Source organism: Cygnus olor, chromosome 9 (assembly GCF_009769625.2).
Source record: "Cygnus olor isolate bCygOlo1 chromosome 9, bCygOlo1.pri.v2, whole genome shotgun sequence".
Taxonomy (NCBI): Eukaryota; Metazoa; Chordata; class Aves; order Anseriformes; family Anatidae; genus Cygnus; species Cygnus olor.
The window spans coordinates 24,576,403-24,592,398 of record NC_049177.1 but is presented as its reverse complement, the minus strand read 5'-3'; the positions used below and the strand labels follow the sequence as shown (position 1 = coordinate 24,592,398).

Here is a 15,996-nt window from a genome sequence, read left to right as displayed (position 1 = left end):
TCTTACCATTTGCAGCACCTGGAATAAGCGCAGCCAAGATGGTAATGAAAGCTAAACGTGATGCAAAGCAATGTTAAAGCAGTAGTTCCTTTTATATTTTTATTTATTTGGTAATCCACAAGGATGTGCCTAAAACCTCTTGTCACTGCTCTTCATCACAGTCACCACTGACGCCTACTCTTGCTTTCATATTTCCTTCCAAAACATTTAGTATATAATTTTCAGCAGTTTACCCCTTCAAGTTTGTCAGCTGGTCATAACATATAGCCCTCAAGACAGCAACACTCAATGAGCAAGTTGTTACCTACAATTTCTTTGTTTTTCTATTTAGCACAAACACGCTCAGCATAGCATTGTAGCTCAGGTCTGGAAGAGCACAGAAAAGAAATGAATCTCAGTGGTAAACACCTTTAGGTCTTCATTGTGCTTTCGTCTAGGTACAGAACCACCTTTTCCATCCCCTAAATATACAACACTTCTTCATACTAGACATGGAAAACCAGCTTGCAGTACTGCTGCATCACTGTGGACAATGCAAACATCAAGCTGAAGGGCAGACACTTTAACACAGGATCTTTGCAAGCACGACATCCATTCCCTCATTTTATCTCAGACTTTACAATTGCTAATTGTTGCACCAGGCATTTTAAGAAGCTGAACAAATTTGCTGCTTCTACTGCATTTCCAGCTGGCCCAGGAATAGAAGAGCAAGACTGAGTTGAGATACTGAACTTTTTATCACCACTAGCTGGTTTTCACAAATTGCTTACATTGCATCACAAATATAAGCCAGGCTTTATAAATCTAACATTAAACACTTGCCGTTAGTGATATTTTGGGCTCAATTCTGGAACTAGTAAGTGCTCTCTGCAAGTCAATGGAAGGTGAAGAAGGTGTTCGCTGTCACATGTACTTGATGCATTTGGGAGCTTCAAAGGAGCTACACCAAAATTGTTGTTTTATTTAGCAACAAGGCAAATCATTTAGGAGATCGCCTAATAATTTATCTACCAGCTACATTAAAAAAGCCCACACTTATTTGATTATTTTTATTAAGAAAATGATGAACTGTGCAAAAGAAGTGTCACATAGTCATTTATAAAACACAAGAAATTCACCTGATATATACTTAACATTTCGATGGTAACATTTGAAAGATTATTCTAAAACATCAGTTCTGAATAACCTGCTCACATTTTTATACTGCAAAGGGCTCCTATAAAGAGCATCTAACATATGCAGTCGCTTTCTTATGTAGAAGACAAAAAAGTATGTACTGATGAAATAGCACACATGTAAAAACAATATTTTAAAATCAAATGCTTTGGGCAGAGAAAATACGTGTAAAGCTCTTGGCTATTTTAAGTGAATATGATATTTTAACCTTTAGCTCTGAGTATCATTCTCAATTGAATGTGCTAGATGCTACAAAACCAACCCATAATGCTGTTCATTACTTCAAACAACAGTCAAAGCAACTTCCACAGTATATTGAACAGTTTACCCTACCTTAGAAAATACTCTTTATTGTGAAATTGTTTGCTAAGAGACAAACCTGAGTTGCTGAAGCAATCTGAAATCATCTATTGAAGAACTTGCTAATAGATATTAGCAGAACTATGTACTACCAGAACTGTATAACTGCAAGTGAAATATTCTGTAACTGACAAGCGCAACCTCTTTTTTTTTAATTCTCAATGCTTACAGCTCATTTCAAGGCAATTTAAACACGTCTTCTCAGAGGCTCCCTGAGGTTGCAGAAATAACCAGATTACAATACCCAGATTATTTAACTGGTTGCTTAAACAGGGAAATCAGTACTCACCTAGGGGCAACCAATGTTAAACAATTTTAATGGCAATGAAAATTTAAAAGCCAATAATGGAAAGACAAAAATTAACTTCCCCTTTTTTCTTGTATGTACTTATTATGGACTATAGTGTAACTATTCACTGGAGTTAGGGCATCAGAAAGTAAATCCAGCCCGAAGTGAGACTGTAATAAATAATTCTGCCTGTCATCCAACAATTAACAAGAACTACATCAACTCGAACTCCCGTACCCTGCAAAATGTTTGTTGATTTTTACTTGTTTGTCAAAATATGCCAGTACAAAATACTCAAGAAGCACTTACTAATATTGCCAAAAGGACAGTTATTGCTGCACAGTCACACTAGCTCTCACTGTGGCACTGGCTGCTGCTCGTTCTCTTTCTTTGGCAATTTCCATCTCTATTTTGGCTTTGATTTTATTCCAGTCAACTTCCAGCTGCAAGAACAGAAAAGTGAGTACAACAAGGTCAAATAATATGTATAGATAGGTCAGACAGCTATTCACTGGCAGGAGAATCTGAAGTTATGAAGTGACCTTACTGATCTTTATATAGCTCTTCATGGATGTCAACTTACAGTAATGGAATGTACCAAGGCACAGTTGAGTTCTAGCAAACTGAGCTTTCCACCTCTAAATTAAAAGAAAACTTGACATAATTTAAAAAATATTTACATCTTATTGTGTAAAGAAAAAAAAACACCAACAACATTAAAACAGGAAAATAACTTGGATCATCTTACATCTAACTTAAATGTAATGAAATGTGTCCTATTACTCAGATTATACCTTTATCAATAATACATGCAGTAGCATCTTTTGACTGCACCTAAAGTCCACCAAGTAAACTGTTGGCATATTACACTAGTTATTTAATATAACAGAAATCAGACTTCTGTTTGAAATTTGTCTTCTATATCAAGAAGTGTTTTAGCTTTATTTAGGCTTTTCTCCAGCAGCAGAAAATTGTTGTCTTCTGGTTGTATTCTACTTCAGTGAAACTTGAGACAATAGATACAGTACAATATCCATGGTACAGCTGGGTACAATAGTTGTCTTTGTGTCAAAAATGCCTGACAAGAAAGCATGGATCATGGTGCATTTGATGACTACAAAAACATGTCCAAAAACTGGACAAAAAAGTAACTGCAAAGTTCAGTTTCCCTGCTGGAGAATGAAGACTGTCAAAGATAGGATGGGGAAAAAATCTCAACTGCTGCACAGGGAATTTCCAGAGTAGCTGTTATCCTGTTAACTAAGTCATGAAATAAGGAAGATTCTCTGCCAGGGAAGATGTAACTGCAATACCCACATTCTCATGTGAAAAGGTTAATCCCTCAATTCAGGATGCATTTGCTGGGTCCAGGTGCTTTGGATCTGATGACTGAAATCTTTATGGAGCTCTAAGAAAGAATGTGTTTGCTTTAACAGATGTCACGCAGATGCTAAACATACCATGGAAAGGGCTAATTCTACCATCTAGCCCAGAGAGCTACTTGCCAGTGAAGCCAACAAGCCTTGCCAGTGACACCTAGTAACTGCCAAGATATGGATTCTCAGTATACATATTAGGTACATAATACCTTATATATAAAGATGTGAGATATAACAACTAAGCACATTGTTTAGATTCCGTATCTGATCGCAGATCAGTGGTCTCAGCTGCAGTATAGAAAAGACATAAAGACCTTGGTTCTTAAGCCTGGAGGAGTTTTTGGTGGTGAGAAAAAAAAGCGAGAGATCTTTCTTTTCCCAGGGATGGAATAGCAACGCAAAATCTTGATTTTTCTCTTTGTCGTCCTCATCATTTTATTCTAAATTCGCTGCTTGAGTTTGACAGGCTGCATTAGGAATTTAGTTACCACAGTAGCCAACAGCATCAAACTGACTTCATTAGGTAGGTCCCCTCCTAGCTTCAGATCCAGCAGACAAGACCTCCAGGACATGGACAGGGAATACAGCTCAAGGACTTGTTGACTCCAGGAACTTCCCACACTCTAACACCCAATCTTCAAGACCGAGTGTAAGGTGAAACCCCTGCATAGGCTCTACTCACATCACTCTGCTCACACCCTGTCACTGACAAGATGTTATTGCTTAGGAACCCTTCCAGCTCTCTTGATGATTTAAAGACAAGACAGTATTATCTAAAAAGTGTCTTTCAGAAGCATCAGGGGATTAGTATGATTTTTGCTCAGTAATGGATCTGAAGTACATAGAAGGCATACTTTTAGCTCAGCAGCTGAAAATGCTGCACAATAAGAGTGGTTGGAATCCGTTCTGTTATTTTTCTGCATTTCCTAGGTAAAGTACTGTAGAGCAGTTCATCAGGCAGCTAGATATTGTGCGGATTTTTATTCTTGTTTATGAATTGAAACATCCTCAGAAGTGCTAAAAGTTAATGACTTACATTAGAAATCAAACTTTATTGCAAGTAATGGGCACTGTCCAATTAAAGGATCTGATCTAACAGCTCAGATGCAGTTCCTGATCCATCAGCTACTGTGGCTGAAAGGATCTGTTGAAGTACACATCTCTTTTCATAGCTGCACCCTCAAAATGCTTAGAAACAGCAAGGGGAAGAGCAGGAGGGACATAAGGGCTGCTCAGTGAAATTGCCATCTAAGGTACACAAGCGGTACCTCTCATCAAGGTAACGCACTGAAGATACTCCGGTGGAATCTGAGATACTTTTAGCTTATGAAAAGTAAGATCTCTCCTCAATCTTTAAGATCTGAGGAATGCTAATATATTGAAATAACCAATTGATTATGGAGAGATTTTCCAGAGGTTTGAAGAAATATTATATATAGCTATTTATCGTATTTGACGGAACAGTTCATAATCCACTCTTAACATATATATGGATACTTTCAAAGTTTGTTATTGTTGCTATCCATAAAAGTATGTAAAAATGCTGAAGACATTTAAGAGGTCTACATTTAACCATACTAAGTTCTAGCTCCCTGTTTATAGAAAACAACTGTGCCTTCATTTGTACAATCTTTGCCAGATACTAAATATGTACATTCCATATCTGTGCCTTCAAATAAAACACACGCACAATGATGACTAGGCAAGTAGCCACACATCAAGCCATGAATTTGCACTCAATCAGATGTAAAATCTTGAGATTTGTGTCCGCATTTGAACCAAAGAAGGAAAAATGCAAAAATAACTCCACCCTCAAAATGGCTACAAAGAACAGGCTGACCTAAAGCTGTAGGAATAATCCTGAGGAATACTTACACCTTCTGCATACTGCAAAAATCTTTTGTTTGTTTCTTTTTTACCAAAGTCCTCTAGGAACTTCTGTCGATAAGCCAGGACTGTGTCAACATGTGTCTTGTGCTTTACTGCTAGCTCTAGCGCCCTGGAATAAAACAGAAACGGGCTTGTCAGGCTATATAAATGTTCTGGCACAACTACAATCACCACGGTTTTGCAAAACAATATGCTGAACAGCATTTGGGCTGCAGGCAAAGATTCTTAATCTGTAGTGCCAAGCGGTTTCACATTAGTATCAATCACGGGTTGATGGGTTAAAAGCAGTCAGTGAAATGTGACTGTCTACTTTATGATGCATGCTATGAAAAATATCCAACAATTTATTTCTGTTGACAACCTCATCACATCATTGGAGCTTGACAATAAGAATCTTTATTTCAAGGAAAAAGAATAAGAATGCTTAGAGTTCAGCACTCGATAAAAGGGGCAAAATTAATCATTTTTAATAACTTTATAATAGTCAGGAATTAACATATGTATTTACAGCATAGGCTACACAGCATTTAAGAATATTATATAGGTAGGAAAGATTAGCCATTGGACTAGGATAATTGCCTACCCTCATGTCTGCTTTCATTTGAATTGTATAAGGAATACTTAACACTTGAAAAGTTTACTTTTTACATGATGCATATTAAGCAACACGATCAAAAATACAGATATGAGGGGGAAAAAATGTTTTGCCCACAGCAAAATGCACATAATAGCAGGGCAATTAGTAATAAATAGCCTCAGAAGATTCTTTTAGAAAACGTGGGGTTCTTGTTTAAAGGAGAAATTCCTACTTTGTTTTCTCATTCCTAATTCATATTTCATCCACCTACACAGTGCTGGGAGTCTGAACAGCCACATACCTATTTTTAGCAACAAGACATTTCAAAACAGCTTTAGTTCCTTGGGGGTCACATACAATTTGAGGTATTGCTAGGGACTTTTCTGTGTTAACAATAAAAAAAAGTAAAACGTTACTTAAACATGCTTCTAAGCATGTTTCAGACTTCTTATCACAGAATAATTTTATCTTCTAAATCTGATAGAAAACAATTAATTTTACTTCTTTAGTTATTGTGATCATCTTTTTACAGCTTGGGGCAATTACAGACAGAAAATTAATGAGGAAAGCATCTGCAATAACACAGTTGAACCAAAAAAATTTACAGGTTACCTTAGTAAGACTGCTTATAAACATATTGTGTTTAAAGAAATACTACCTATCCCAGTTGTAAAGATTAATGTTGACTTGAATAGCTTGATAAATAAGGCCTGTCTGAAGAAGCAGGGTTTCAGCTTCTTGTGTGTTTCCACTGAAGAGGAGTATATGAGCCATCCTTGACTCTTTTGATGGAAGATCTTTGATGGAATTGATATACTGAACTTTGTCAATCTGTTAATGAGATTTATAATAGTTTAATAAGGGAAATCAATTAATTAAATCATTTTTGCAGCTATTTAACTCAGAAATAGTTAACTCCATTTTCTTACCTCACCAATTGATGCATAGGCAATTTCTGCTGTAGCCATATCTTTATTGGCAACTGCCATAGCTGCTAAACACGCCCACATAGTTTGATCCTGAAATTAAAAAAAAAAAAAAAAAAAAAAAAAAGTAATTCCTCAAACTTCAAATATTTAGCATTATACCAAGAATGACTTCTCAAAGCAAGTATATAAGTCCTGAAAATAGTGTAGAAAAATACAATATTCCTCCGTATGCCATTCACTGCACTGTGGTCTAAGTCTCTTATTAGAAATCCCCTATGTAATTATTTTTCAGAAATTCCTTACTATAATAACTCTGATGTTGTGATCAGCTGAGATTGACAGTGTGGCCGAATGACTCATTAGTTTTCACCATCTCAGCCAGTAATGAACTCTTGCCATAGTATTATTTTACGACCTTATCATTGGTGTCCCCATCACTACTTGTGGAACTACATTGGACACCAAGGCACTAAGGAAGGTTAAAATAATTATTTTAACTTGGTTCATACCAACCTGGCTACACAAATAACTACTGGAACCATAATGCTGACAATAGCAATAATTGTTCATATATAGTATGCTTACGATAAAGGTAAGAGAAAGGAACAAATACTTGATAGTGGAACAGATTATGAACCTGCTGAAAAGTAAATAAGAGCTTCAAAATTTCCATCTCCTTTGTGATATTTTCAGTTCATTTTATATTTAGAATTAAGAATTAGAAAAGCTTGGTAGTAATGGTAATAATATTATACCCTGTTCTCTATTTTCATGCCTTTTGCTTTTTTTTGTGCATTCTTAAGGAAACCCCACAGACTCAGAAAAACATTTAGGAAAATCCTAACATTTTCATGTCCTCCTTTTTTACATTTAACTACACTACAACAAAAGACCTACTACTTAAACATCTTAGAGTATCTTAAGATACAATATCTGAAACCAGCAGGTGGTTATATATTCAAAAATGTAATTTTGAATGCATTTGTCAGTCCATATGCACTCAGAATTAAGTTGTTTTTAATGTTTTTGTAAAGTATGTTTGATAGTAAATTTGAAAATAAATATTTTTTGTAATGTAAATATGTTTTTAAAAGCTGCAGAGAGAACTGCTGATTTAAGTAAGAATAAACAGCCACACTGAGTATGCTCTAAACATATTCCCATATCCTGACTTATAATCACTTTTGTATGAAAAACTACTGGTAAGACCCGTAAAGTCAATGAAATACAGAAAAGTTTACCTACAGCTACAGCTTCACTATCAACAGAAAGAAACAATACTATTAATATTACTACTTATACAGATGTTTTGTTTTCTATTTTTAAAGATGCTGCAATTAGATTATTGAAAAAGTTAACATTATACCATATTGAAAATCCCAGTTCCCACTCAGAAATACCAGAATAGAAGCCTACTATTAGAAGGGCAACACAAAAAATAATTATACTTCTCAATTGTTTGGATACATATTGATTTATAAAGCAAATACACGTTTAAGGTCATGATAATCATACAGAAGTGCTAAGCTCTTTTCTAGGAGTAGCAAGCAGAGTAGCTAGAATAGCTAGAGCTACTGTGCTCTCATGAGCTTCCACCTGCACTACTGCGTCCAGCTCTGGGGCTCACAGGCAAGAAAGAGACGGATGGACCTGTTAGAGCGTGTCCACGAGGATGACCAGAGGCTGGAGCACCTCTCCTATGAAGAGAGGCTGAGGGAGCTGGGGTTGTTCAGCCTAGAGAAGAGGGGACTCCGAGGAGACCTTATGGGGGCCTTCCAGTACCTAAAGGGGGCTGCAGGAATGCTGGGGAGGGACTGTCAGGGAGTGCAGTGACACGACAAGGGGTAGTGGCTTTAAACTAAACGAGAGTAGGTTTAAATTAGATATTAAGAAGAAAATCTTCACTATGAGGGAGTGAGGCATGGGAGCAGGCTGCCCTGAGAAGCTGGGGCTGCCCCATCCCTGGCAGCGCCCAAGGCCACACTGGATGGGATTTGGGCAGCCTGGGCCCCACAGCAGGGGCTTTGAGGTTCCTTTCAACCCAAACCAGTCTATGAATCTATGATTCTGTTAAATAGGGGGAAGGAGGCATGGTTTAATGGGATTTTTCTTTGTTTAAAGACTGCCAGACTCACCTCATCTGTTGCTGTTGCCTAAATATATACAAATGAAAGCGAAGGAAAAAAAAGTGAAATAGAATATGAAAAAATACTAGACAACTGTATGTGGAGATACAGAATATTTTTAATCAGTTATATTTAAGGCCTAAAACTTAAGCTTATTACTAGCTTCTGTGAGTACCTGTGCTTAATCCATTGGAGGTGAGAATAAAAATAAGATTTATATAATTTTTCACCACCAGCCCCCAGTCATCAACAACAAAGCAGAATGGAAATAAGATCTAACATCTTACATGCAATCATCATTATTAAAGTAATATTCGAAAACAAACAAAACACATCAGTGAAACTGTATCTGAATGTTGCCAATTATTAAAATTTACCTTGACGAAGCGACATAATCTGACAGCATCTTCCCACTTAGAACTACTAACATACTCATGAAGAATCACAGGGTAAGGTGAAATATTAAGGTGAATAAGTGAACCATCTGCTCTTCTAATTGTTATTTGATTTCCTACAAAATGTACAATCTGGGGATTTTTGCTAAACTCACTGTGTAGAGAAAGAAAAGTCAGTTAATATTCACTTCTTTTGTACTGAAAAGAACATTAGCAACTTAAAGGAATCTTTGTTTATAAAATTACAGCATGATTATACTTTATTTTCAAAGCATATACAAATTTAAGCACCTAGTTATTCAACAGTTATACCTATTGTAGTTCTATTGTTCTCTAAAACTAAAATGATAGCTATGCACATCCACTGGCTGTTAGGCAAATGCGAACCGTGTATTTGTGCAAAAACTAGTTTATATATATTTTTTCAGTAGAAATATATTTAGGCTCCCATAACTCTTAGAATGAAATTATGAATTCAGGCATTCTTTATGAAAAATTTCCTATCACATATACATGCTGAATTAAACATGGAAAGTAAACACGGTGAGATAGAAATAACGTTATGTGTGACCAGATGTCCTGATACTATTGATTTACAACAGATACTTTAAACTGATCAATTTTCTTTCTTTAAACAACTAAGACATCATTCTGAGATATCTGATTAAAATTTTGCTTCTGCATCAAGATGTTACTCTACTTTTAAACTGCGCATCATTATTTCAACTCCAAACTTTATGGTATACTTCATAAAACACTTTTTCCTCACTTCCTAATCAAATAACGTTAACACTGAAGTAATTCTGAAAGATGCAACCTGGCTTCTCCTCCTTCAACTGCCAAAACTAATATAATCCTTTAAGGAATGAGAAAACTAGTTAAAAAATATACTATACTTTGATCAAAAAGGATATATTACCTTGCATCTTTTTCATATAGAGTTTTTGTCAAAAGATCTTTATCTACATAGACCGTGTTGGGGTAGTACCAGACTGTAAAACGGGTATCCTGAATCCCACAAAGTATGTTAGATGTGTCATTCCAAGCCAACGTTTGAACCATTGTTCCTTAATTTAAAGGTAACAGAATAAGAATCAGTTGCACAAGAACCTTCAAAATAAATGTATACTTCTTGAAACTCTACTGGAGGAGTAAGTACTTTGTACTTACTGGATCATGCATCTGTCTACAGAATTTAGACTTTTAATTAAAAAAAATATAAACCGAAGTGTTTGCTTTTGCAAGAAAATGTCTGAAATATTCTGTATTCAAACAGCTTGAATTATTCTGAAGAATACATCCTTCTGCTATATCCTCTTAGTTGCTCACCCTGTTATGCAGTAACGAGCAATTAAATGTTAACAACTCCTTTATATGTAACTGATGAAAGAGTTACCAGAATTTAGATAAAACGTATTAAAATTGTTGCTGTCACTGTATCGTATGAAAGCCACAGAACTATTCCCAATGTTTATTTAAGTCCAATCTCACTAATAATTACAAAGCAAAATTTTGTCTCTTATACTAGATAAAATCTGTTTCCCTGGTAGCATGCTGATTAATGTTATTTAGATTTTTTTCTCACCTATTTTGACAATCTTCTGTTCTTTCCCAAACCTTTTAACTGAAGTGATATAAAGGTCTCTGTTCTTATCAATAAAAGCTATTTTTCTTTCACTTGTAAGTCCTTTCTGGTCCAAAGCAATCTCCACGATTTCTGTCTAAAAAGAAATATGAAAATATCTAATTTTTATTTTGGAATTTCATATCATGGAAAACATGATATTCAAACAAATGATTTAATAAAAACAAGACACAAAACTCTTGAAAAACTGGATTGTGCAGACACTTTTTTGTGTGTGTTTTCTCTGTTGAATGAAGCATTACATAAATTGAATTTCATGCAGAGTAGGACAGAACTGCAGCAGAGAAGAGTTCAGAGTTTAGGAATTTACTACAGAAGACTACATAAAAAGAAATGGCAGTCCAAAAGTAAAAGCAACATAAATGTTGATCCCCCCTGTAGTTTCAGTCTCTCATGTTTAGGTGAAAAACACTACAATAACTGAATACAACTAAGAGTAAATCCCTTGGTACACGAGCACTGCATAGAGAATCTAAATTTTTATTTTATTTTATAACAGTAAACTAGAGTTGTCAAGCTGCTCTGTATTAAGATCATAAATTTTAATAGGTTATTAAATATACTAATATCAGGCAAAGCATTATTGATTATTAATTTCAAAATATAACAAAAAAGAGACTTTCTAGCTTTCATCTTACCTTATGGGTTAGAGGCTTTCCATCACCCAGTGGTTTTCCAGACAAAGCATCAAATATGTAGATAACTGAAGGACAAAAATATGGTTTATTAGTTAAAATCAACAATTTTTTACAGACTTTTCAAACAGTTCCATTCGTTTTCAGAGTATGATAGAACTGTAAGTGGATACATATTACTGTGTGCTTAGTTTACCAAAAACTTTCACGCTCTGGTCAAACAAGAATCTTAGTTTGGAAAATGCAGTCATCGTAGTCTGCTGAGCACAGGCAGGAATATTCTCATTTTGCAGTCAGAGTATTCTGTGAAAATTCTCAAACATTGTTATTTTCAGGGCACTGATAGCCACTGTAATACATAATGAGAAAATTAGCACTTTACTCCCAATTTAAACTCCAATTTAAACACTTGATTCAGCATCAGTTCGTGGAAAACACAGATGTGACAGCATTTCAGATGCTTGATAACACATCCCACCTGAGGATTTGACGTGCTACCTGTAAGCACACACTATAAAATGAACATGCATGCTCACTCCAAAGGATGGCGATGTTAACATGTTAATCCTGCTGCGTCTTTCTCTCACTAGGACACAGGATGTTGCTTTGAGGTCAGTGGTTATTTAGGCAGGAAAAAAAAAGAAACTGTAAGAGCAGGTGTTCGGAAAGCATCGGTCGAGTTTGCAGAGGAGGAAAAGAAAGGGTTTTGCACAAGCATTACTCTTGGCAGCTGGTTAAATATACAAAAGAAAACGAGTTGTTCCTGAGAAGTGGTATTTTTCTCACTTTTATGCATGGCTCCCTGCATGAGGTTTATTTTGATCTTGCTGTACAAACCAATTCTGCTGCTACTATAATAGCTATAGGAAGTGAGATTAAGGGGGGGTAAGAGAAATCTGCTGTACCTAGCTGGCAAGTGAAATTGATTAACTTTTTCTAATCTACAATGCTTATTATGATATTTCAGGTAAGTGCGATTTTGTGTATGTGTGTGGTTTTTGCTTCTGTTTTTTTAAATCTTGAAATCTTAACATTACTTAGAAGCTAAATTATCTCTTTCACCAGTCCGAGAAAGAACAGCTCTTGTGTGCCTTCAACACACACGTATTTTCATGGAATAGCTGGTCACAGCTAGGGCCAGGAGCTCCTTTTTCAGAACAAGCTCTCCTCCCTCCTCCAGCTTCCCTAGAGAATGAGGAAGGGCACTAAGTGCACAGATACACGTCTTTTTTTTTCTGGATTACTGGAAGAGGGAGAGTATCCACATAACGACACTGAAGTTATGCCTGTCTGTGTTTGGGAGTAAATGGGCTTGTAAAGAGCTCCTGGCTCTGATGTGCAAACTGCTTCCTGCAGCACGCTCAGCTCTTAGATATTTCTATAATGCACTGCATTATGAAAAACAGACCTGCCCTCAAAATAGGGCAAAGAAAAAAATGCTTCTGCTAGGGTGAGTTGAGAAGAATAAACAGGCCTAGATAAGCCACAGCTTCCTGTGCCAAGAATCTGTTTTCCCATGTGCTGGCATATTGTAAGGCTTTTTACCACTACTGGTGGGATTCGTAGCAAGAATAGGGAAAAATAAAAATACAAATCCCTACTTATTAGCAGAACAGAAGCTGCTATCAGTACTTTCATTTGGTGAGCTTATTTTGAAAACATAGCCAGATACCCAAGCTCTGTAAATTACAATTTTGATGAAGATCAGCCTATGTGCAGAACTGGCTGACAAGATTTTCAGGACACTAATAGCAATGATTTGGAGCTGGAGATGCTCTTGGGTTTTATTCAGGATGATGGCCAAAGGAACAGGGCCAGAGAGTGGATTTCCCATCAAAATCCAAAGTTTGTGTAGATACAGATACAGACAGCAGTCAGTATTCTTGTATGAATTTTCCATGTTTTCTTCATTTATCCATAATACTTCTACTGTTTTTATCCTAACTGCATCAAAGGTGTCAATATGGCAATAAAGGCTGTGTTATACATACTAATATGTAAAAAACCATACATACACTTGTGCATTAGAAATACACAGAGTAAAAAAGACCAGAAAAAATCCAACTTTTCACTTACCTGTTTATAATTGTTTTGAAAACCACTTATTTCTTCTGAATACATTTCACTAAAACATATTGTTACTTATAAAAGTTCATTTTATTATTATGGAAGAGCCACCGTGCAGGTATTTACTGCAAATATTCCATGGTTTTCCAATGCATTACATGCAGCTGGAAGTTCGGAAACATATATATATTCTCATTCTTTTTTTTTCTAATCAAAGGTATACAAGACCCGTCATTTTAAGTCGTTTTTATTATATCATTATATTTGATTTATACCATCAATAAATTCTTCATGCTCTATGCTTACGTTTTATAATAATTATGCTAGGCATGGAAAACAAAGTTAAATGCACAGATGCTGAAAACTTCACAATAAATTATTAGCAAACATGGAACTATCAGAACTGAGAACTTACCCTTTTCATCAGCTTTGTCTTTTACTGCCAGAGTATCATTACTCAGAGATACTGTCTGGGCATTTAAAATGTCTGTTCTCATTCCTGGAAATTTTGGAGAGGAAATTAATCTTCCTTCATAGGAATATAAATAAAGTCCTCCACCATCTACAAGAAGAAAATGCCTAAAAAAAAAAAAAAGCTAATTGTTTAATAATATAGAAAAGAAGGATGACCATTTCAACCATTTGAAGACAATTGTCTAATATTCTGCAAATGTTTTCAGTTAAATGACATAATTTCTAAGCCTTACATAGTTGACATTCTGAAAGCTCTGAGCAGATGACTTCAGTTTTAATGTGAATGTTATCTTTTTCCATAAGAAATATTTATTATCTGGAATTACTATGATTTTATCAGTTATAGATATTTTAAGCTTTAATCTTATGATGCCTGATGACACAGCATATAACTACACAAAGTATTCCCTGCACATCACCACACGTGAAAACCCTGACCATTGGTTTGTGTACTTTGTGAATATATTTGAGAAAAAGTCCTAATATTTACAGCTAGCTTTGAAATAGTATTATCTGTATCGTTTCCTTCACTATGACTGGATTATAACGTAAAGAAAATAGAAGACACTGTTAACAAACTGCTTGCCATCTATTTAGATGTAGAGCTTCAGTGAAATAAATTATTTGCCAGAACACGTTGCAATCTTTTATATAGAATATAAATACTTCTGCATAACAATAATTGTTTGTTAAGTACAGTATCTATAGTTCATAGACACAAAATACATCCATAAAAAAAAAAAACAGTTCGTAGACTCCCAACTATTGTAAATATCATTGCCGTTGGCACCAAATGAACCACCATCTGTTTGCACACAGATCTGCCAGCATAGACATATTTTACTAAAATTTTAGGTTCAGTTCTGTGGAGTAGGGATCACCTTCACTGCCACAGAACCTGTATCGTGTTTGCAAACTATACTTTTAATTAGCAGCACAAAACTTCAAATCTAGAATTCGATCTTCAGAATCCTGGCTACTTGCTTCCCCTTCCTGTACTGCAGTCTCTCTGCAGTCCAAGACACACGTGTTTAATCTGGGGCACTCAAAAATGCAGGGAGTATTGCACTGCATTATGCTGGAAAAGTTGTCCAAGAATACTTGCCCAAGAGAATTAAGACTAAAATTGAAACTGAAGATTTTTGAATTCTGCTCCTATTTGTAGTCCTTCAAAAGACTCTCCTACAAAAGCACACGTAAAGATCTCTGACAAATGATTTTCAGGAAATACAGACTAAAACATTTTTAAACTGAGAAAAAAAAATGTAATTTCTTGTAAACATAGTACATATATGTAAGAAAAATGAAAGCATCATTTATTTTTTATTTTGCATACCTGGCAATGTTTCTAATAAAACTTGGAGGCCTAAGATAATTTCTATAAAATATATTCCACTTCAAAAAAGCAATATAGAACATAAAAAAGAGACGTTACTGTAATAGAGGAAGGTTTACTTTCTTCCATAAATAAGTATAGCCATACACATGTAATATAGGATAAGATTCATTACCACCATTACAGATGTATGTCAAATACACTGGCTATGCCTTCAGAAGCTACTTACCAATACTGTACATTTTTGTCTATTTCTAAAATCTCCTGTGTGTTATTTTGTTTTGTTTCCTAAGAACTTGGTGGCAAAGTTTTTCAGAAACACATCTTAAGAAGTATCTAATAATGAACATTACAGTAAGCTACCTTTCTGCTTGTAGAATCAAAGTGACTGTTCCTTCCTTCAGGTCAAAGATAAGTGGTGTATTCCAGTTCTTTGTACTACAGGAAAAAGAAATTCATCATTTATTAAAACCATTATCATAACATACCATTGTAAATACAAAGTTGAATTCACTAAGTAAAGCATGCACATTTTAATCATTTAACATTTTTATAAAGGGAGATTTTCAACAAGGAAAACGGCATGTAAGAAGCCAAGTAACACTGATAACTGTGCAGTATGATCCAGTAACACTTCTGCTTTCTTTTTTGCATCCCTTGACATTAGCTGTAGCTAACCTAGGAGCCTGACTGAACAGCAAAATCACGTTTATATGAA

General features: G+C 35.3%; 1 protein-coding gene across 4 annotated transcripts in view; it reads right to left on the bottom strand.

Annotated features, from left to right (window-relative positions):
* Positions 1-1,038: 1,038 nt before the first annotated feature.
* Positions 1,039-15,996, bottom strand: part of IFT80 (intraflagellar transport 80) — a 47,454-nt gene continuing 32,496 nt past the window's right edge. For all 4 annotated transcript variants that reach the window (XM_040566885.1, XM_040566882.1, XM_040566884.1 and 1 more), the window contains 10 exons: positions 15,642-15,716; positions 13,884-14,047; positions 11,405-11,469; positions 10,707-10,842; positions 10,041-10,188; positions 9,104-9,275; positions 6,601-6,690; positions 6,330-6,502; positions 5,080-5,203; positions 1,039-2,268 (listed from right to left, as the gene is read on the bottom strand). In XM_040566885.1, the coding sequence (XP_040422819.1) occupies positions 2,155-2,268; positions 5,080-5,203; positions 6,330-6,502; positions 6,601-6,690; positions 9,104-9,275; positions 10,041-10,188; positions 10,707-10,842; positions 11,405-11,469; positions 13,884-14,047; positions 15,642-15,716 (1,261 nt within the window). In that variant the 3' untranslated portion in view covers positions 1,039-2,154. The remainder of the gene's footprint in view (positions 2,269-5,079; positions 5,204-6,329; positions 6,503-6,600; positions 6,691-9,103; positions 9,276-10,040; positions 10,189-10,706; positions 10,843-11,404; positions 11,470-13,883; positions 14,048-15,641; positions 15,717-15,996) is intronic.